We start from the raw sequence: 18,249 nt of genomic DNA, 5'->3' as shown, positions 1-18,249 counted from the left end.
ACTTCATATGACTTATCAACAGTGTAACTCCATATAACTTATCAGGAGTGTAACTCCATATAACTTATCAGCAGTGTAACTCCATGTGACTTAGCAGTGTAACTCCATATAACTTATCAGCAGTGTAACTCCATATGACTTATCAGCAGTGTAACTCCATATAACATATCAGCAGTGTAACTCCTTATAACTTAGCAGCAGTGTAAAGCCATATGACTTATCAGCAGTGTAACTCCATATGACTTATCAACGGTGTAACTCCATATAACTTATCAGCAGTGTAACTCCATATGACATAGCAGTGTAACTCCATATAACTTATCAACAATGTAACTCCATATAACTTATCAGCAGTGTAACTCCGTATGAGTTATCAGCAGTGTAACTTCATATGACTTATCAACAGTGTAACTCCATATAACTTAGCAGTGTAACTCCATATAACTTATCAGCAGTGTAACTCCATATAACATATCAGCAGTGTAACTCCTTATAACTTAGCAGCAGTGTAACGCCATATGACTTATTAGCAGTGTAACTCCATATGACTTATCAACAGTGTAACTCCATATAACTTATCAGCAGTGTAACTCCATATGACTTAGCAGTGTAACTTCATATAACTTATCAACAGTGTAACTCCATATAACTTATCAGCAGTGTAACTCCGTATGAGTTATCAGCAGTGTTACTTCATATGACTTATCAACAGTGTAACTCCATATAACTTAGCAGTGTAACTCCATATAACTTATCAGCAGTGTAACTCCATATGACTTATCAACAGTGTAACTCCATATAACTTATCAACAGTGTAACTCCATATAACTTATCAGGAGTGTAACTCCATATAACTTATCAGCAGTGTAACTCCATGTGACTTAGCAGTGTAACTCCATATAACTTATCAGCAGTGTAACTCCATATGACTTATCAGCAGTGTAACTCCATATAACATATCAGCAGTGTAACTCCTTATAACTTAGCAGCAGTGTAACGCCATATGACTTATCAGCAATGTAACTCCATATGACTTATCAGCAGAGTAACTCCAAATAACTTATCAGCAGTGTAACTCCATATGACTTATCAGCAGTGTGTTGCTCAGCTGCAAGGGTTTTCAACATTCGGCTTGTGCTACTCTCCTTGTCACCTATAAGCATTTATTAATACTGAGGCCAACTCTCCAAAGCATTTTCATAGTGAGGCAATTTTAACTCCTGCACTACTCAATGTATAGTAGGACTCAATGGAGGAAACCATTTCTGCGGTAAGAAACATGTTTCACATCCTCTGGGTCTTCAGGAAACTTAACTATTCTCATACCAGTCCAGTGTGGATGTTGTCTTACTGGGAATACTTGGTTTTATTTTTTTCCATAGGATGGGACTATTTTGTACCTAGCAGGTATGTCAGTTCAGACAGCATTTTTTTCTTAATTAGGATAATTGAGGATGCTAGCCTTGGGTTGTACTAGTAGATTGCTTGCCATAACAGTCATGCAAAATGAAAATACCATGCCTTCAACAGTTTGTTAGCACAGATATCCATCACTCCACTGAAGGTAGTGTGTTCAGAGTTCTTTAGGATATAATTCAGTAGCATTGCTATTCCTGCATTGTTTATCAGTTCTTGCAGGCCATTGAACAGCGTTTTTAGGCATGTTCACTCTTCAATCTCTTTGGACAAAAGAGTAGGATCTGATGTTGCTCTGTGTCACAAAAGAATGTGCAACATACAAATTGCATAGATTATGTTGTTTTTGTACAGCTACTGCTGCATTCAAATCTCCAGCTTCCTCCAAAGCTACTTCTGTCTCCCTAGTCCAGCACATCTTGGGGAAGATCATGCATGTCCTTTACCAGGGTGAGACTTGCATCTTATAATGGTTAAACATGATGGCCATTAGGCTCATTATAGTGCTATGGTCATCTAAGTGCAGCAAAGAAGGCAGTGATGTGATACTGTGGCCCACTGAGGTTTTTCCATTAAGCTTTACTTTCTTTTGAGATGCTAACTGGATACAATCTGGATAGAGATGCAACAGAGGTGTAAGGTTCATATCCCCAAATAAATGGTGGAGTGCACTTCTATTGCTCAAGTATCTAATGCAGCATTCGTTCATAGAAATACCCTAGTATAACCACTGGTAATCAATAGATTAACAATCCGCCCATAGCATGACTCCTTGTCCACATCCCAGAAGAGACATGCAGGCAATGCCTTGTCATTTCTCTTTCACATGTACCACCTCCAAAAGTTGCCTTTAACACAGGTAAGCTGGACTGTAGCTAGAGCATTAATCTTCAAAACCAAAGGAACTGGACCGTAGAAAGTGTAAAGCTGTCTGCACAATGACGAGGACATAAGATACGCCCTAGCCACCAGCACAGTGTCAGTTTTTATCTTATATGATTACTTTCTTTCTTTTTTTCTTTATTTTTTGTTTTATCTGGTTAGCAACAAGAGCTGTGTGTCAGTGTCATCTAGTGTTTAATCAGAATACACCTGTCTTTCAGGTAAGTCTGCAAGTGTTATGTTGCTGAGTCCATTAGACTCTTTCTTAATGTGAAGCCTTATGGAAATGCATTGTCAGTGGATGACTTGTCCATTGTTTCCATGTGGATAATTCTGACACTGTATTCAACACTGAAGTACTCATCTTCCTCCATCAATAACCCTGGTGGTTAGTCATTGCATATTTTTGCCTTTTGGTTTTAATTTGCTAATTATTACTGAAGTTCAACCTCAGGCAGAGGTAGAGGCATGCCAAGAGGTTTCAATTTGGAGGAGATTCTGTTCTGCTGTGTGGCTGACTATCACAGCAAATCATTTGTTAGTCTCTCTTCTTTTGCATTTTAAACTTTAGTATTTCCCATTTCCATGCACTCCCATTAATTTCTATAAGCATTTATCACAAATGCTCTGCTTCCTGTCTGCCTGCAAATGGTTTGGAAGTTTCATTCTATCATGCCTTGAAAAGTGTATGTTGCATCTCCTGAATACTGTATTCATTCTGCTCAGTTTACTGTGTTTGCTTCAAATGTTCTTCTTGTGATACCAGCTCATTATAATTATTTTATGGCATCTTTTGTACTGGTCAACACTGCTAGAGGAAGTCTGAGCTAATTGCACAGAAATTTTCTGGTGATGTCTCTGCAGGATAGGTATCATATCTCTTATGTTCTTAAGTCAAGAAATCTAAAAATCCAATAATAATGAGGGAAAAAGGCCCAAAATATTCACATTTTAAATATTGCTCTTATAAACTTAGAAAGTTGCTAGAATAACAGAAATAATGTTAGCATACCTTTTCTGATGGATATAAAGTCTTAAACACAAACATCTGTCATTAATTAGTGACTTCAGTTCACAATGATTTGGCAGAAAACCACAAATGTTATGAGGAATAGACAACAAAAGAAAAATGTGAAGCAAAAGTTTGCACATTATGCAAAAATCTTGACAATTGAGAGTTATGGCAGGTATTGTTTCGGTATACGAAGCCTTACTACAGCAAACTCTCAGATAATCGGAACTCAAGCAACTGGCACTCTCAAGGAACCAGCAAAAAAACAAAAAAAAAATCAAAGAAATACAATACAATTTTCATGTTTTGCACCCCCCCCCCCCCGACACAGAAACATACTTTATGTTTATAGAGTTTTAGAGTTTTATAAAGGAACATAGGAATAAATTCCCTCTCTCCCCAACCTGAGAACACGTCAAAACAAACAAATAGTATGGGGTATAGTATTTATCAGGCCTATTTTTAATAGTAACTGTCAAGCAACTGGAAACTACAGTTATCCAGCATCTACCAACCCCCATGCGTGCCAGTTAACTGAGAGTTTACTGTATATTAATCTGCATGGTCTCAGTGATGAGGTATCTAGAATGTCATCTTTGACAAGGTGAGCACCAACTCATCAGTGGAACTTGTGTTTTGAACAACTTTAGCTGTCTACATAGTTGGGAGAAATGATCATCAGCAATGAGTATTACCCTTCTTAAGGATTTCCTCACGTGCTGGGCATCCAGATCAGACCATGTTCTCCTACATCACAATCAGTGTCACAAGCTACTGTAATGAAACTGGCTTCTGTCTGAATTACTAGTAACAAAAACAATTCATCTAAAGCTCATTCTGTGTCTTGAATGGAAATAGATCCATGTTGAGCATTCTATAACCTACTTACAGAATTAATATCTAATAGTTTCATTGTAAAACTTTGGCACCTTGACCAATAGTAGACTTGTTGGGATGAATACCTAGTACTACCTTTATTTTTAACATCCCCCTTCTGTAATGACATTATTTCTGAGCACCTTTTCTGTTACTTGCAATTGCATTTATGAAGTCAAATACTGCAAGGTGCTATTGTGAATAATGTGCTTAGTTAATACCCACCATGGTATGTCTGGGTAATCAAAATGTTGAAATCACTGGTTTCACTAAACAGTCCAAGCATTTTGTTTGTCTATGTACTTACTTCATAACCCTCAGCATTATGATTCCTGGCAAATGGGTAAAATGCGCCAACCTGCATCCATCTCCTGCAAAGTTCTTCTGTGCAGTTATCAAAGAATCCACAAATATCTGCACCAATCTATAGGAAGAGAAAGCATAAAATAAATATTCTTCATAAATTTCCTAATTAAATTATCTGCATTAAACAAAGCTGCTTTTTAAACTGATGTTGTTAATTTGGCTATATACCTGCTGACTCAAAATAAGTCAGGCAAGTAATATAATGATTTCCAATCTTTATCTCTGCAAAAGTCAGTTTCATTTCATAAAACTATATGCTTATTTAATTACGCTGCTCTGAAAACTTATAACAGCTACTCTAGCTACAAAATATTAAATTATGTTCTGAAGAACATGTTGTCTACCAAATACATGCTATCAAATTCAAATCATAGGCTAAGATTCATAGACCGTGTCCAAACTACAAAGTACTAGTGCAGAACATATAGAGGAAATAACCAATCAGTTATTTCAGATGCAATGGCAAGGTAACAGTGTTGAAATAATAATTTTCAGTTCAGCAGTCATTGGCTACATAATACATTACATTTGATGCAGGTCATTAATAACAGTGTTAACACACTTCAGAGACAGCTTTTCTGTATGCCAAAGAAGTCTACCGTCTACCACAGTGTATCACAATGAAGTTAACATTTAAATCTGAGGTCACTGATAAGAAAGCAATAATGCTTGACAAGGGTGTGTGTTATTGCATAAATAATGCATGCCCAGGGGTCTTCTTATGTTCAACACCTCATGAGGAGGGCCTCTGCACTCCTGAAAGAGCATTATTTATACAATATTATACATCCTGTTGGCATTATTGCACTTAGGGAATGAATTGTTAATTTGTTTTGTATTTGTTTGTTTTTCTTGTCCTTTTTAACTACTCTCTCTCTCTCTGTATCTATCTATATATATATATATATATATATATATATACATATATATATATATATATATATATACATACATATATATATATATATATATATATATATATATATATACATATATATATATATATATATATATATATATATATATATATATATATATACATATATTCTTTGAATTTTTTTTATGTAAAATAGTTGATTTGCCTAATCTTTAACTTTGTAATAGTAATGCAATCATTGCTAGACAAAGTATTTTACATCCAAAATATAATTTTGGTAAGTATGGTAAGTATTTAATGACCACACACACACACACACACACACACACACACACACACACACACACACACACACACACACACACACATAAATGGCAGTCATTTAGCATTAAATGCTCTGAGCTTCATGGCAGCTTAATATTCCGCCGTGAAGCAGTGGATTCATTTTTCAGCAGGCATTACTTGCACATTAACAGCCTACTGGATAATGTTAGAACCACAAAAAAAAAAAAAAAAAAAAAAAAAAAAAACAACAAACCACTTCCAAAACAGAGAATTCTTTAATGGTTAAGCACTTTCATTCATAAGAACTTCATCAGAACCAAATTAAAGTTAAAAACACAACCATTTATACTCCTTGTTAAAAATCATGTTACAATTTCACCAACACATTTTAAATAAAACAACTTAATACATTAACCCATTACATACCATAAAACTTCAGTTTCAAAAGAGAATTGATAGAGCAAAAATCATTCAAACCAGGGTAGTTACAAGCATTTAAAATCAACTACTATTTTAATTCATTCCTTTACAAATGCTCTTCTATAAAACACCACTGTCCATCCATTTTAATTTTTTCTAAAATCATAAAGTTAAAGATATGTTGTGTATGACGTTCAACATGTTTATACAAAGCATTTGTACTTCTTTGATTTCTTATGTCTAAAATGTGCTCATACACACGTCTTTTAAAATGTCTCTTACTTTTACCTACATAAAATGCTGTGCAGAAATTACACTGAGCTAAATAAACTATACCAACATTGTTGCAAGTGAACCGACATTTAATATAATAAGTATGGCCATTGATAGTGAATGAATCACTAGAGTTAGCATATTGGCAAATAGAACAATACCACTAGCCATTTCAACATGTATTTTTTCTATAATACTTTTTTATGGAATTTCCTTTTTTGTGTACCATACCTGGTTTAACACCTAGTTTCTCAATAAACTCAGTAAAAACAATGTCCCAGTTTTTGCATAACACTTCATATATGTTCATAGGTAGGTACTAGGCTATTGGACCGAGGGCCTATGTAAGCCTACACAACAAGGTTCCCTTGCTTATGCCACCGAAGAAATTTGTTTTCCTGTGTCACTGTCGAGCAGTGACAGAGAAGTGATCCCCAGGGTATATTTCCTATTTCCCATCCACTCATCAAGATTTTTCTTGAAGAGTGCTAATGAAGAACTTTGCTTGACATAGATGGGTAGCCTGTTTCAGAGTATGGGAAGTCTCTGGGACAGGAATATATCCCTCCAGCATGTCCTGTTTATTGTGGTGACAAGTTCTAGGTCCCTAGACCATGTAGCTCAGAGGGACTGGGATTTCTTTAGGTGTAGCATGTCCAACAGGTCTGGGTTTGACATAGCTTTATATGTTAGGCAGATATCTCCTCAGAGTAGGCAATATGCTACAGAGTAAAGCTGGAGCTTTTTGAGATGGTCAGTGTAGGGCATCTGTCTGAGGTCAGTAATCCTCTTTGTGAGGTACTTCTGTGGCCTTTCCAGCTGCTGCAGATGTCTTGTGAGGTACATTCCAAAAGGGGCATTGTACTCTATAATGGGTCTAATGAGTGTCAAGTAGAGGGGAACAATGACCTCTTTTTTCCTAGATGATAACCCTTTTATGATGAGGTGTGCCATGTAGAAGGACTTCCTGACTACTGTGGCGATGTGACTATCAAAGGACAGACTACTGTCCACCTGGGTCCCAAGGTCTCTTATCACACATTTGGTCTATGTAGTAGTTCATGGGTACAGAGTTTTTACCAAAGGGGATGACAATGCACTTTTCGGCATTGAGCTTGAGGCCATGGCTCTGACACCAGGCATCTGTCTCAGAGAGGCCCTTCTGTAGGATTTCCACATCATTTGGGGACTTGACTATGGTTCCTAGTTTGCAGTCATTTGTGAACTTTGTTAGCCAGGGGCCTTCTGTGTTCGCCTGTACTTCAGAGAAGTAGACACCAAACAGGAGAGGTCCCAGGACTGAACCCTGTTGTACTCCACTTGTCACTGGTTTGAGGTCAGATTTGATGTGTGCAACTTTTACAGTGTGGGTTCTGTCAGTGAGCCAGTTGGCAACCCATCTTGTGACGTAGGGATTTATACCTAGTTTAGTGAGTTTAGCTATAATTCCAGAATGGGGGATGGTGTTGAAAGCCTTGGCAAGGTCAAGATAGGCTGTGTGAACCACCTTATCCTCATCTATGGCTTTGGTGGCTGCCTCAAAAATGTCGATCAGGTTCAGGAGGCATGATCTGCCTTTCACAAAGCCGAACTGGGTGGGATCGAGAGTTTGGAGGTTACAAATGTCTTTATTTATGAGTTCCATGATGATACGTTCCATTGCCTTGCAGACCAGGCTTGTCAGGCTAAAAGGGCGATAGTTCCTGGGATCAGTGGTGGCTCCCCCTTTGTGGAGTGGGATAACTGTTGCTGTATGCAGATCAGTGGGCACAAAGCCTGATGTGAGGCTATGACTGAACATGGTGCTTAGGTGGGGAGCCAGTTCATTTTGAAGTTCATGTAAAATGCAGCCTGGGATGTTGTCCGGTCCCATGGATGCTGTAAACTGGTAAACACAGAGTAAGAATCACACTGAATCCAAAGATAACAGTTAGTGCTTTCATTTACTGAAATTAGCAAACTTCATCAGACAAATCAAGAAAATACAAACAACCTTAAATAAGCTTTCAAGTCATGACATCATTTCTTAATTGAATAAACCAAGCGTCGATTTAAAGTGCTAAAGACCTTATATAATGCAGTACAAGTATATACAATCTAAAGTAAAAATAATTATTCAACCATAAAGTTGGAAAAATGTTTAAACAATAGGACAATAAAAGCATCAGTGATAAATATATTATACAAATATGTAAAAACATATAAAAATATGAATGTATTTTTATCTTTATCTGATCAGAGCCCTCAATTTAAAAATGCTTTTGATGGAAACAGAATCATTCAAGCCCGAGGGGGGGTGCAGGGCATTCAGTTTCAGTTGCCAAATGAGTTCCTTTTCATCTAACTTCCAATCTATTGGCCCACCCCTAATGTTGTCAAAAGTTTTTTCAGTGGCAAGAAACCTAAACTCATGCTTAGGACAAGAATTAATGTGTCTGGCCAAGGCAGACATTTACATTTATATTTGTATATGTTTTTACATATTTGTATAATATATTTATCACTGATGCTTTTTGTGACCTATTGTTTAAACATTTTTCCAACTTTATGGTTGAATAATTATTTTTAATTTAGATTGTATATACTTGTACTGCATTATGTAAGGTCTTTAGCACTTTAAATCGAGGCTTGGTTTATTCAATTAAGAAATGATGTCATGACTTGAAAGCTTATTTAAGGTTGTTTGTATTTTCTTGATTTATCTGATGGAGTTTGCTAATTTCAGTAAACAAAAGTGCTAACTTTTATCGTTGGATTCAGTGTGGTTCTTACTCTGTTTTTAACAGTTTGCAGTTTGTGGTTTGAATTGGTTTGTTCGTTTGTGGAGTTCATGGAGGAAACGACTGCACTTGGGTCTCAAGTTTTATTCAATACAGATGATTCCTTTTGAAATACTGACTCAGGCGCTATAGGAAAACTGACTGCATTGATTGAAATGCTTTCGCAACGAGTGGATACTCTTGCTAGTCAAGTTGTGATCACCTTGCCTCGTGGTACCTGAAGTTCCGGTACTTATGGTCAGAACATTTTGGTGAATTCGACCATCCCTAGGATGCAAGCTAATGCCTTTGGATCACAGGATCGAGGTAACTTGTCTCCTGGGACCTCTTCATCTTCTTTGCCCTGTTCTGGATATTGGACTTCACCTTCTATTGAAAATACGTCGAATAGACATATCCAAGCCAATGACAATACTGGTGGTGCAGTAAGTACTTCCTTCGCCATTCCTAACCTTAACGAATGGTTTAAGGACCCAATTTGTTTTATTAATGTGGCTTCATAAGCCGATAACTCAAAGAACACTGTTACTGCAGAAAATAATCTAGTTAATAACTTAAAAACTTTTGATATTAAACTTTTCTGATTTAAGAAGTTACAAATTGAGGTGCAATATTTAAATGAATGCATTAAGAGGCAACAAGTCCCAAAGGGGCTTAGACAATGTTGCTTCCCTACTGGTCTGATTCCCAATTCACCATTCCATACAGAACTGTTAAGCCTTTTTGATCGACAAGGGGTTGACTTTATGGGCTTACTTATCAAAGACTATTGTGTCCAGATGGACATCTTGAAAATTGAACTGGCTGAATTGGATTTGAGCATTCGCTCAGATAAAGATTTTTTTGTGTTACAAATATGACTTTTTACACATTTTTTCAAGTATTGAGAATACACTGTCTAAAATTAAGGACAATAAAATTAAGAAACTTAACAGGGATCATTTAGCCTATGGGAAAGGTTTAGCATATCCCTCACCTCCTTCTAACACTAATATGAATATTAATACAGGATTGAATGGTAGTTTACTTGATTCTTGTGGGAATCTCAATAATGTTGATAACAATGGGAGTTTAATGAGTGGTGTTATGCCCATTGAGGTGTCCCCTGTAAGAAGAAATGAGAGGCTTGCCAATAGACACACTAGTAATGGTGTGAACAACAATGGTAATATTAACACTGATGGTACAGGTCCATCTCAGGGTTTTCAGGGAGGCAAGAAAGTAAATACTGGTGGGCAACAAAACTGGCCACAACAACAGCAATTTTGGAAGACAAAAGCTCAGAAAAGGAGGAGGAGATAGGTATTACTCCTGGTTCTGTAAGTGTTTCAGGCCCTGTTAGTACTCATTTAAAAACTGTTCAAATTTTATTGAACATTACTCATGAGTTTAAAATGTATAAGTATTCCACATTTGTACCTGCCCCTTTACTCATTGATGTCCTTGCTAAAGGTTTAACATTTGTCCCCTCTGTTAGAGGGGACCTGGCTAGAACTCTTTTTGACCTTAAGACTTTTACCAGGCAATTGAATTTGAATGTTCTTTTTGGTAATAATTCTAGTCTCACTAAAGACTTTAGAACTGCTAGTGTCTTTAATCCTGCATTACATCCTTCTATTTGAAAAAATTTGTGAGAATGATTTTAGGACAGTTTTGAATAACAAAGTGTTGCATGAATTAGAACTTTTTAACCTGTCTCATTCAGAGAGGGACGCATTGAAAGATCTGAATTTCGCTGACATATGTGTTATTAAACCTGATAAGGGGGGTGGGTTGATTTTCATGAATAATGAGGATTATAACAACAGTATGTGCGCACTTTTGGCAAATGAGGGCTATGTCAAAGTTTCTCTTAATGAGATTAATGGAGCATACCAACGAATTAAGGGCTTTATTAATGATTTGTTCATTGATGGATGTATTGATGTGGATTTATTTAATTTTCTTTCCATCTCCCATCCTCTCACCCCCATGATGTTTGGGTTACCTAAAATCCATAACAATTTGGACAAACCCCCTTTTCGCCCCATTATTGATGGGAGACAATCCATTTCATATGGATGTGCAAAATTTGTGGACACTAAACTTAAGGAGGCTTTGAGAAATGAAACCCAGATCTGTAAAGATTCGTGGACCTTTTTAGGGGCAATTAATAACTTTCCTTTTTCTGAGGACCTTAATTTTCTCACAATTGATGTCCGTGATTTATACATGGTTATTCCTCAGGACACCAGTTGTGAATGGATAAGATAATTTTTGCTTGAACAACGTGTTGATGGCTCCTGTATTGATTTAGTGATTTACTTGTTGGAGCTCATGCTTAATAACAACTACTTTTTGTTTAATAAAGACTATTATCTACAGAAAACGGGTGTTGCCATGGGTTCTCCCTGTGGGGCCACTTTTGCCAACACTGTGATGGCCTGTTGGGAGAAACAATTCCTTTTTAAGGATTATGTTTTTTCAGGGGAGGACCGCATGGTACACCCGTTATTTGTATGCTGTTTTTATCCTTTGGAAGGGTGATAAACTTTCAGCTAATTTATTTGTTGAACACATCACCAAATTCTAAATTTTTGGAATTTACTTGGGAATTCAAAACTGATAGAATTTCTTTTCTTGACGTTGAACTGATTAAAGATCGTTCTTTGAGTAAGTATACTTCGAGGATTTATAGAAAGCCAGCTTATTCGAATGCATTTCTTCATTATTCCAGTTGCCATCCATTCTCCCAGAAGAGAGGGGTTGTTAAGGGCCTACTTGTTCGGGCTGCAAGGATGGTTTCTTTGGAATGTGATTTTATGGATGAATGCAACCTATTGAGGGAAATATTTATTAATCAGGAATACCCCAGTAAACTAGTAGATGATCTTATTGGTGAGGTCCATTTTAAAAGATCGAATGTTTTTTTTAAACCATTGTTGGCCTGTAGTGATGGCTATAACACTATTGAATTAGTGGATGTCCATTTGAATATTAATATTGACCATTTGGGAAACAAGAGTCATGAACAAACAACAGGTTCTAACAGTATAGTATAGTACCTGACTCTAACCAATTGTATGCTTCTTCTGATGCCGATATAGCTAAATTGAGTTTTATTACCACTTTTTCTGTTGATGCCCCTTTACTTAGATCAATTATTTCTGAGATTTTTTTCTTTTGGATGATAATTCGATTAGAAATAGTATGGGCGATTCCCCCTTTGTGGTATTTAGGAAAGGTAGGAATTTGAAAGCGTTTCTTGAAAATGGAACCATAAAATACCACTTACCATATTGTGGCATGTTTAAATGTGAGGCTTGGCCGTTGGTGCAAATATATCAATGTTGTTAACTTTTTTGTCATCAGTGGCAAAAAATATTATATCAAAGGCAAATTCAATTGTAATACAAGAGGGGTTGTTTATTTGAGTTCTTATATGAAATGCCCTGCTTTTTATGTGGGCAGAACAGAAAGACCCCTCAAAAATAAAATTTATGAACATATGTATGCAATTGAGAAAATGAACTTGAATAATGCCTTGGCCAGACACATTAATTTGTGTCCTAAGCATGAGTTTAGGTTTCTTGCCATTGAAAAAACTTTTGACGGCCAATAGATTGGAAGTTAGATGAAAAGGAACTCATTTGGCAACTGAAACTGAATGCCACCCCCCCCCCCGGGCTTGAATGATTCTGTTTCCATCAAAAGCATTCTTAAATTGAGGGCTCTGATCAGATAAAGATAAAAATACATTTATATTTGTATATGTTTTTACATATTTGTATAATATATTTATCACCAATGCTTTTAGTGTCCTATTGTTTAAACATTTTTCCAACTTTATGGTTGAATAATTATTTTTAATTTAGATTGTATATACTTGTACTGCATTATATAAGGTCTTTAGCACTTTAAATCGACGCTTGGTTTATTCAATTAAGAAATGATGTCATGACTTGAAAGCTTATTTAAGGTTGTTTATATTTTCTTGATTTGTCTGATGAAGTTTGCTAATTTCAGTAAACGGAAGCGCTAACTTTTATATTTAGATTCAGTGTGGTTCTTACTCTGTTTTTACCAGTTTGCAGTTTGTGGTTTGAATTGGTTTGCCCCCATGGATGCTGTGTTTTTGACTTTAGAGAGTGCAGCTTTTACCTGCATAGTTGTGATTGCAGGGACTCTGCATTCTTCCTGTATAGATATGGGCCCTTTAGGGGGTGAGGGGGGGGGGGTAAAGTTAGCACTGAACCTATTTGCCAGGATGTTGGCAATATCAGTTGGTTCTGTAATTTTCATGCCGTTGTGCTGTAACTCAGAGCAGATCTAAGTGTTGCCATTGCGATTCTTGACATAGCTATAGAATGTTTTATGGTTGTCCTTAGACTCAGTGGTGATTTTGTTTTCATAGCTAGCTTTGAAGGATCTTATAAGGGATCCCAGTTTCTTACTGAGGCTGACCAAGGAGCTCCTCCACTCATGGGATTTTGCTCTCTTTTGCAACAATTTCTTCCTTCTGTTGTACAGTTTGTTTATGGCAGAGGACCACCAGATTAGCTTCCTTTTTTGGAGGCTAGCGTCTTGGTTCTGTTTGGGATAGCACGATCCATGCACTCGTGTAAGTGCTTATAGAGTGCATTTGTGTAGGATTCAGCAGTCGTAACTGTTATGTCCATCCGCATGGGTGTCATGAAGTTCGCCACTTCTGTTTTAAGAAGCATGAAGTTGGCTTTGGAGAACTTGTTTACTGTAGTTTCCTTAATGGGGGGTGGGGGCGGGATGTGGATATCAAGGGTGATTACCTTAAGGTTGGATCGGACCAACAAGGAGTTGACTTCAGGTGTGGAACACCAGTTACTCATGTTGGTAATGACTAGGTCTAGGATACGGTTGCCCCTGGTGGGGGTGTGGATAAGTTGATCTAAGGGCATTGGAGTTTATGAATTCCAGAAAGCGTTGAGTGAAGGAGTTGGTACAAGAGTAGTTTTCCCAGTTAATGGAGGGGTAGTTGAAATAGCCCATTATTAGGGTGTTTGGTTGAACCCTAATATTTTCCAGTACATCAAGAAAAGAGGAGTGGGAATCTTGGAGCATGGTGGGGGTTCTGTAGCAAGCTACAATTTGGATTGTAGTTTTGCACAGACTTAGTTGCACTTGGATAACCTTGGATGCATTATGCTGAGCAACTAGTCTGGAGGTGTGGATATCCTTAATGAATATGGACACACCTCTGCCTTTGGTGTAACAGTCCAGGTTACATGGCACAAAAGTGTGGTATCAGTTATAGCCTGATAGTGCAGGGGTGCTCCCTGGAGCCTTGAACCAGGTCTCACTCACTGAACAGATATAGATGTTCTCCATTTTAAGGAGTGCCTTGAGTGAGTGCATTTTGAGATTTAGACTTCTAGCATTGAGTAGCATTACCCTCAGTTTTTGCTTGCCTGTTCCTGTTACAATGGTGAATTTGTCATTTGAACCTTGCCTAAAAAAGGCACTATAGGGGCGGCAAGAGCCTTAACGAGTATCCAAAATCCCAGGGGCGACAGGTGCAGGCCATATCTGGCAAAGCATCGTGGCCTGTCGACCATGTCATATAATAACTATCCACAGTAAATGTTATAATAAAACTATTTTTATAATTATGTATGTTACTACCTTCTTGCTGTAAAGTGTATCTATTAATATTTTCTGTAGGTAGTCCCAATATAAGACTGTACACTCCATTAATCCTTTTATTTACCACCTCATTTAAAATGTCATCCAAAAAAGTTTGGGGATACCCTCTTTTTAAAAACATATCCACAACTTTCTTGTATTCTATATGAAACCCATCCAAAGTAGACACCATCCTAGCCATACGTACTAACTGGCCTTTAGCTACTGCTTTCTTCTGGTGTTTTGGATGCCAACTAGAGTAGTGTAAGTATGTGCTAGAAAAGGTTGGTTTACGGAAAACTGTGGAATAAAAACATTTATTTAATGTATCCTTCCCAATCTCCACATCTAAAAAGGAAATTCTGTCTGTGTCATAATTGAAAGAAAATTAAAAAAAATCAACTGTATTGTTAATATACCCTAAAAATTCTTTCAACTTTTCAACAGTATCAATCCAAAAAATGAAGATGTTGTCCAAAAATCTAATATAAAGTCACCAGCACTCTGCATAGTGACTGGAAAAATGTAATAATTTTCCCATTTAATCACAACATAATTGGCAAAACTAGGGGTGCATGCAGCACCCATTGCCACCTCAGTTACCTGCCTATAAGTTTGTCCCTCAAAATAAATGAAATTATTTTTTAACACTGTTTCCATCAATGTAACACAGGCATTGATAGTGGTATTACTTAACAAATTTGTACTGAACAACTGCTACTCAAACCACAGTGCAGCTGTGCACTGAGGAATAACAGAAAACAAGTCATGCACATCAGTTGTCACAAATACCCCTGTTGCAGCATATGGCATATCATTAATCAAATTTACAAAATGACACAAATCTTTGCATACATGTTGATATTTCATCAAGCCACTTTTGTTCATCAATCCACTGGGCTATAAAATAAGCTTTGCTCCTAGAACCATCAAGTAGAGGCCTGAAAGATGAATTTAACAAGGGGTATAAATGGGTGTGTCTTTAATATGGTTCTGATGAAGTTCTTATGAATGAAAGTGCTTAACCATTAAAGAATTCTGTGTTTTGGAAGTGATTTGTTGTTTTTTTTGTGGTTCCAAGCTTGTTCTACTGGTGGAGTTTATGATGTCTACTGGAGAATGTTATTCCTCGAATTGGGGTGGTAATACGCACAGTGCCCATTCCCCAAGGCATAAAAAATCGCACGCACGCAAACACACACACACACACTTGTATTAGAAATGAAAAATATAAATGCATTTTGCTGTTAGAAAGGTTTGTCTTGATGTGATCAACAAATGTTATCACACTGCTCTGTTTGAATATGTTCGCTCAAGGTATTATTTTGAAATTCTAGCATTCCTCACAGCCACAGCTTATGGTTCTAATTTTTTTATGCTCAAAATGTAGGTGTTAGTTCAACTCTAAGATTAATTGAAAGCTGAGTAATGATTTTTTTCATGTTCTTAACTGCTTTCCACTGACATTATTTGCAATACAGAGAATTTAATGCCAACAACATCTATACTGCAGATCATAATACTGATAGTGCCTAAATTTGGCAAGCACACATCTTTAACACTAAGAACGAAAAAGAGAATTTATGCAATTATATTAATAGTGACAATGTGCATGCTTAAATCTCAATTAATTAGACCTCAGTAGTACATAACACATAATTCAAACAATTTAAATGGGATTATAAAAGATGTGATAGCTCTAAAAATATACCACTGGTTAAGGAATTCCTGAATATCAGAAGACATATTTAGAATAAGGAGCTATATATGCAGCTATATATCTATATGTGTAATTAGCAGGGGTTGTAGGAGGTGCAGGGGGACTTACTATGTATTGTTTTGTCTCTCTATATAGATAGATAGATAGCTAGATGGATCAATATATATATATATGTGTGTGTGTGTGTGTGTGTGTGTGTGTGTGTGTGTGTGTGTGTGTGTGTGTGTGTGTGTGTGTGTGTGTGTGTGTGTTTATGTGTTGTGTGTGGTGGTAGTGCATTAATTTGAATAAAAAATATGTTGAATGGTTTTGTAACATTCATAAATGAGTGATTACATATAAGATTGTTGAGTGCTTATAAGTGTGAAGAGTCACAATGCTGAATCAGGGTTTGTATGAAGATGCTGTGTGTGTGTGATGGTGCTTAGTCAGTATATTGTGGTAAGAGACCCCACCCTTTTTGTCAGGATTGCTATATGCACATTTGTGTTGCGGAATCATTGATCTTATTGTGTGGCAGCAGTCATTCACATTTCAAGCCGAATTCTCCATTTTACGTGGGGTGAGAATGTAGCAGTGTGCAAACCTGCCCTTCACATGAGGGAATGCAAGAGACTGGTTTCCCCTGTAAAAACCAAGGTTTTGGTGTTTAAATTTAGAATTTTTTTGTCTTTGTAACAATGCTTTCTTTTGTCATTTTTAGTACTTTGTTTTTTCATGAATGGTGTGCTCATTGTTTTGTATTTGTACGCTTTTATTTTTAATTATTTGACCTTACTTTTTGTAATTTTCAAATATTCATGGTATGCCTATGTGTAACACAATGATAAAAAAGTGTTTCAAGCTATAAAAAAATTACTACTGGTGTGGTTTTGGATCACAAGAATGACAATACAAATTCATTGCTGTGATGTTATATGTCTGTCTCTAGAATTCTAGGTTTTTGTGCAATATTGCACCAGCAGTGATTCACTATGTGAGGAGTTTTCCCTTTTGTCAACAGTTAAGCAACTATGGAGTTAGCATATTTAATTAAAGGGGGTGTGGGTTGAACCCCCCCACATGGGTAGTGCAGAAGGGCCTGGCCATCTGTAAAAACAAAAAAAAAATGTATGAATGTATGTGAAGTTTTAGATATAATGTGAGTCATGTGAGTGTGCTACAGATTAAATGTGTATCAGTTTATTTTTTAATATATTTTGTGATTAAATGAAAAGTGTTTTACTTTAAAAATAACTTGTATAATGTTTATAAATATTTATATATATGTGTGTGTGTGTGTGTGTGTGTGTGTGTGTGTGTGTGTGTGTGTGTGTGTGTGTGTGTGTGCGTGTGGATCCCTATCATATGATAGAAACCTCATTTGACTGAGACTCATTTGACTGAGACCATAAGACTGAATTTTCAAAAGACTGAAAAGTCACTTGGCTTAAACCCATAAGACTGAAACCCATAATACTGAATTTCAACATACTAAATTGTAAGCTGGATCATCTAAAACCAGACTAGGTGGGGGGCTACACCACCCATAGTGGGAGACTATGCCCCCACACCCACAATATGGGGGGGCTGTGCCCCCCACACACTCACTTACTAAATATAATAACTCCAGGATTGCACTACAATGGGGAAAAGGGCATATACATTTCACTTACCTTACTGTAGTCTAGATGCTGCCACAACTATGCCCTTTTCCCCACTGTAG

At 36.7% G+C, this 18,249-nt stretch overlaps 1 protein-coding gene across 1 annotated transcript in view; it reads right to left on the bottom strand.

Moving 5' to 3' along the window:
* LOC122800743 (maltase-glucoamylase, intestinal-like) overlaps window positions 1-18,249 on the bottom strand; it is a 1,506,799-nt gene that overhangs the window by 1,010,010 nt on the left and 478,540 nt on the right. The window contains exon 17 of the mRNA XM_044069982.1: window positions 4,494-4,610. Within this exon, the coding sequence (XP_043925917.1) occupies window positions 4,494-4,610 (117 nt within the window). The remainder of the gene's footprint in view (window positions 1-4,493; window positions 4,611-18,249) is intronic.

This window comes from Protopterus annectens, chromosome 4.part1 (genome assembly GCF_019279795.1).
Source record: "Protopterus annectens isolate FY-2018-M chromosome 4.part1, PAN1.0, whole genome shotgun sequence".
In the NCBI taxonomy this organism is placed as follows: domain Eukaryota; kingdom Metazoa; phylum Chordata; order Ceratodontiformes; family Protopteridae; genus Protopterus; species Protopterus annectens.
The sequence above is the reverse complement of the archived record's forward strand: the minus strand, read 5'-3'. Positions and strand labels throughout refer to the sequence as shown.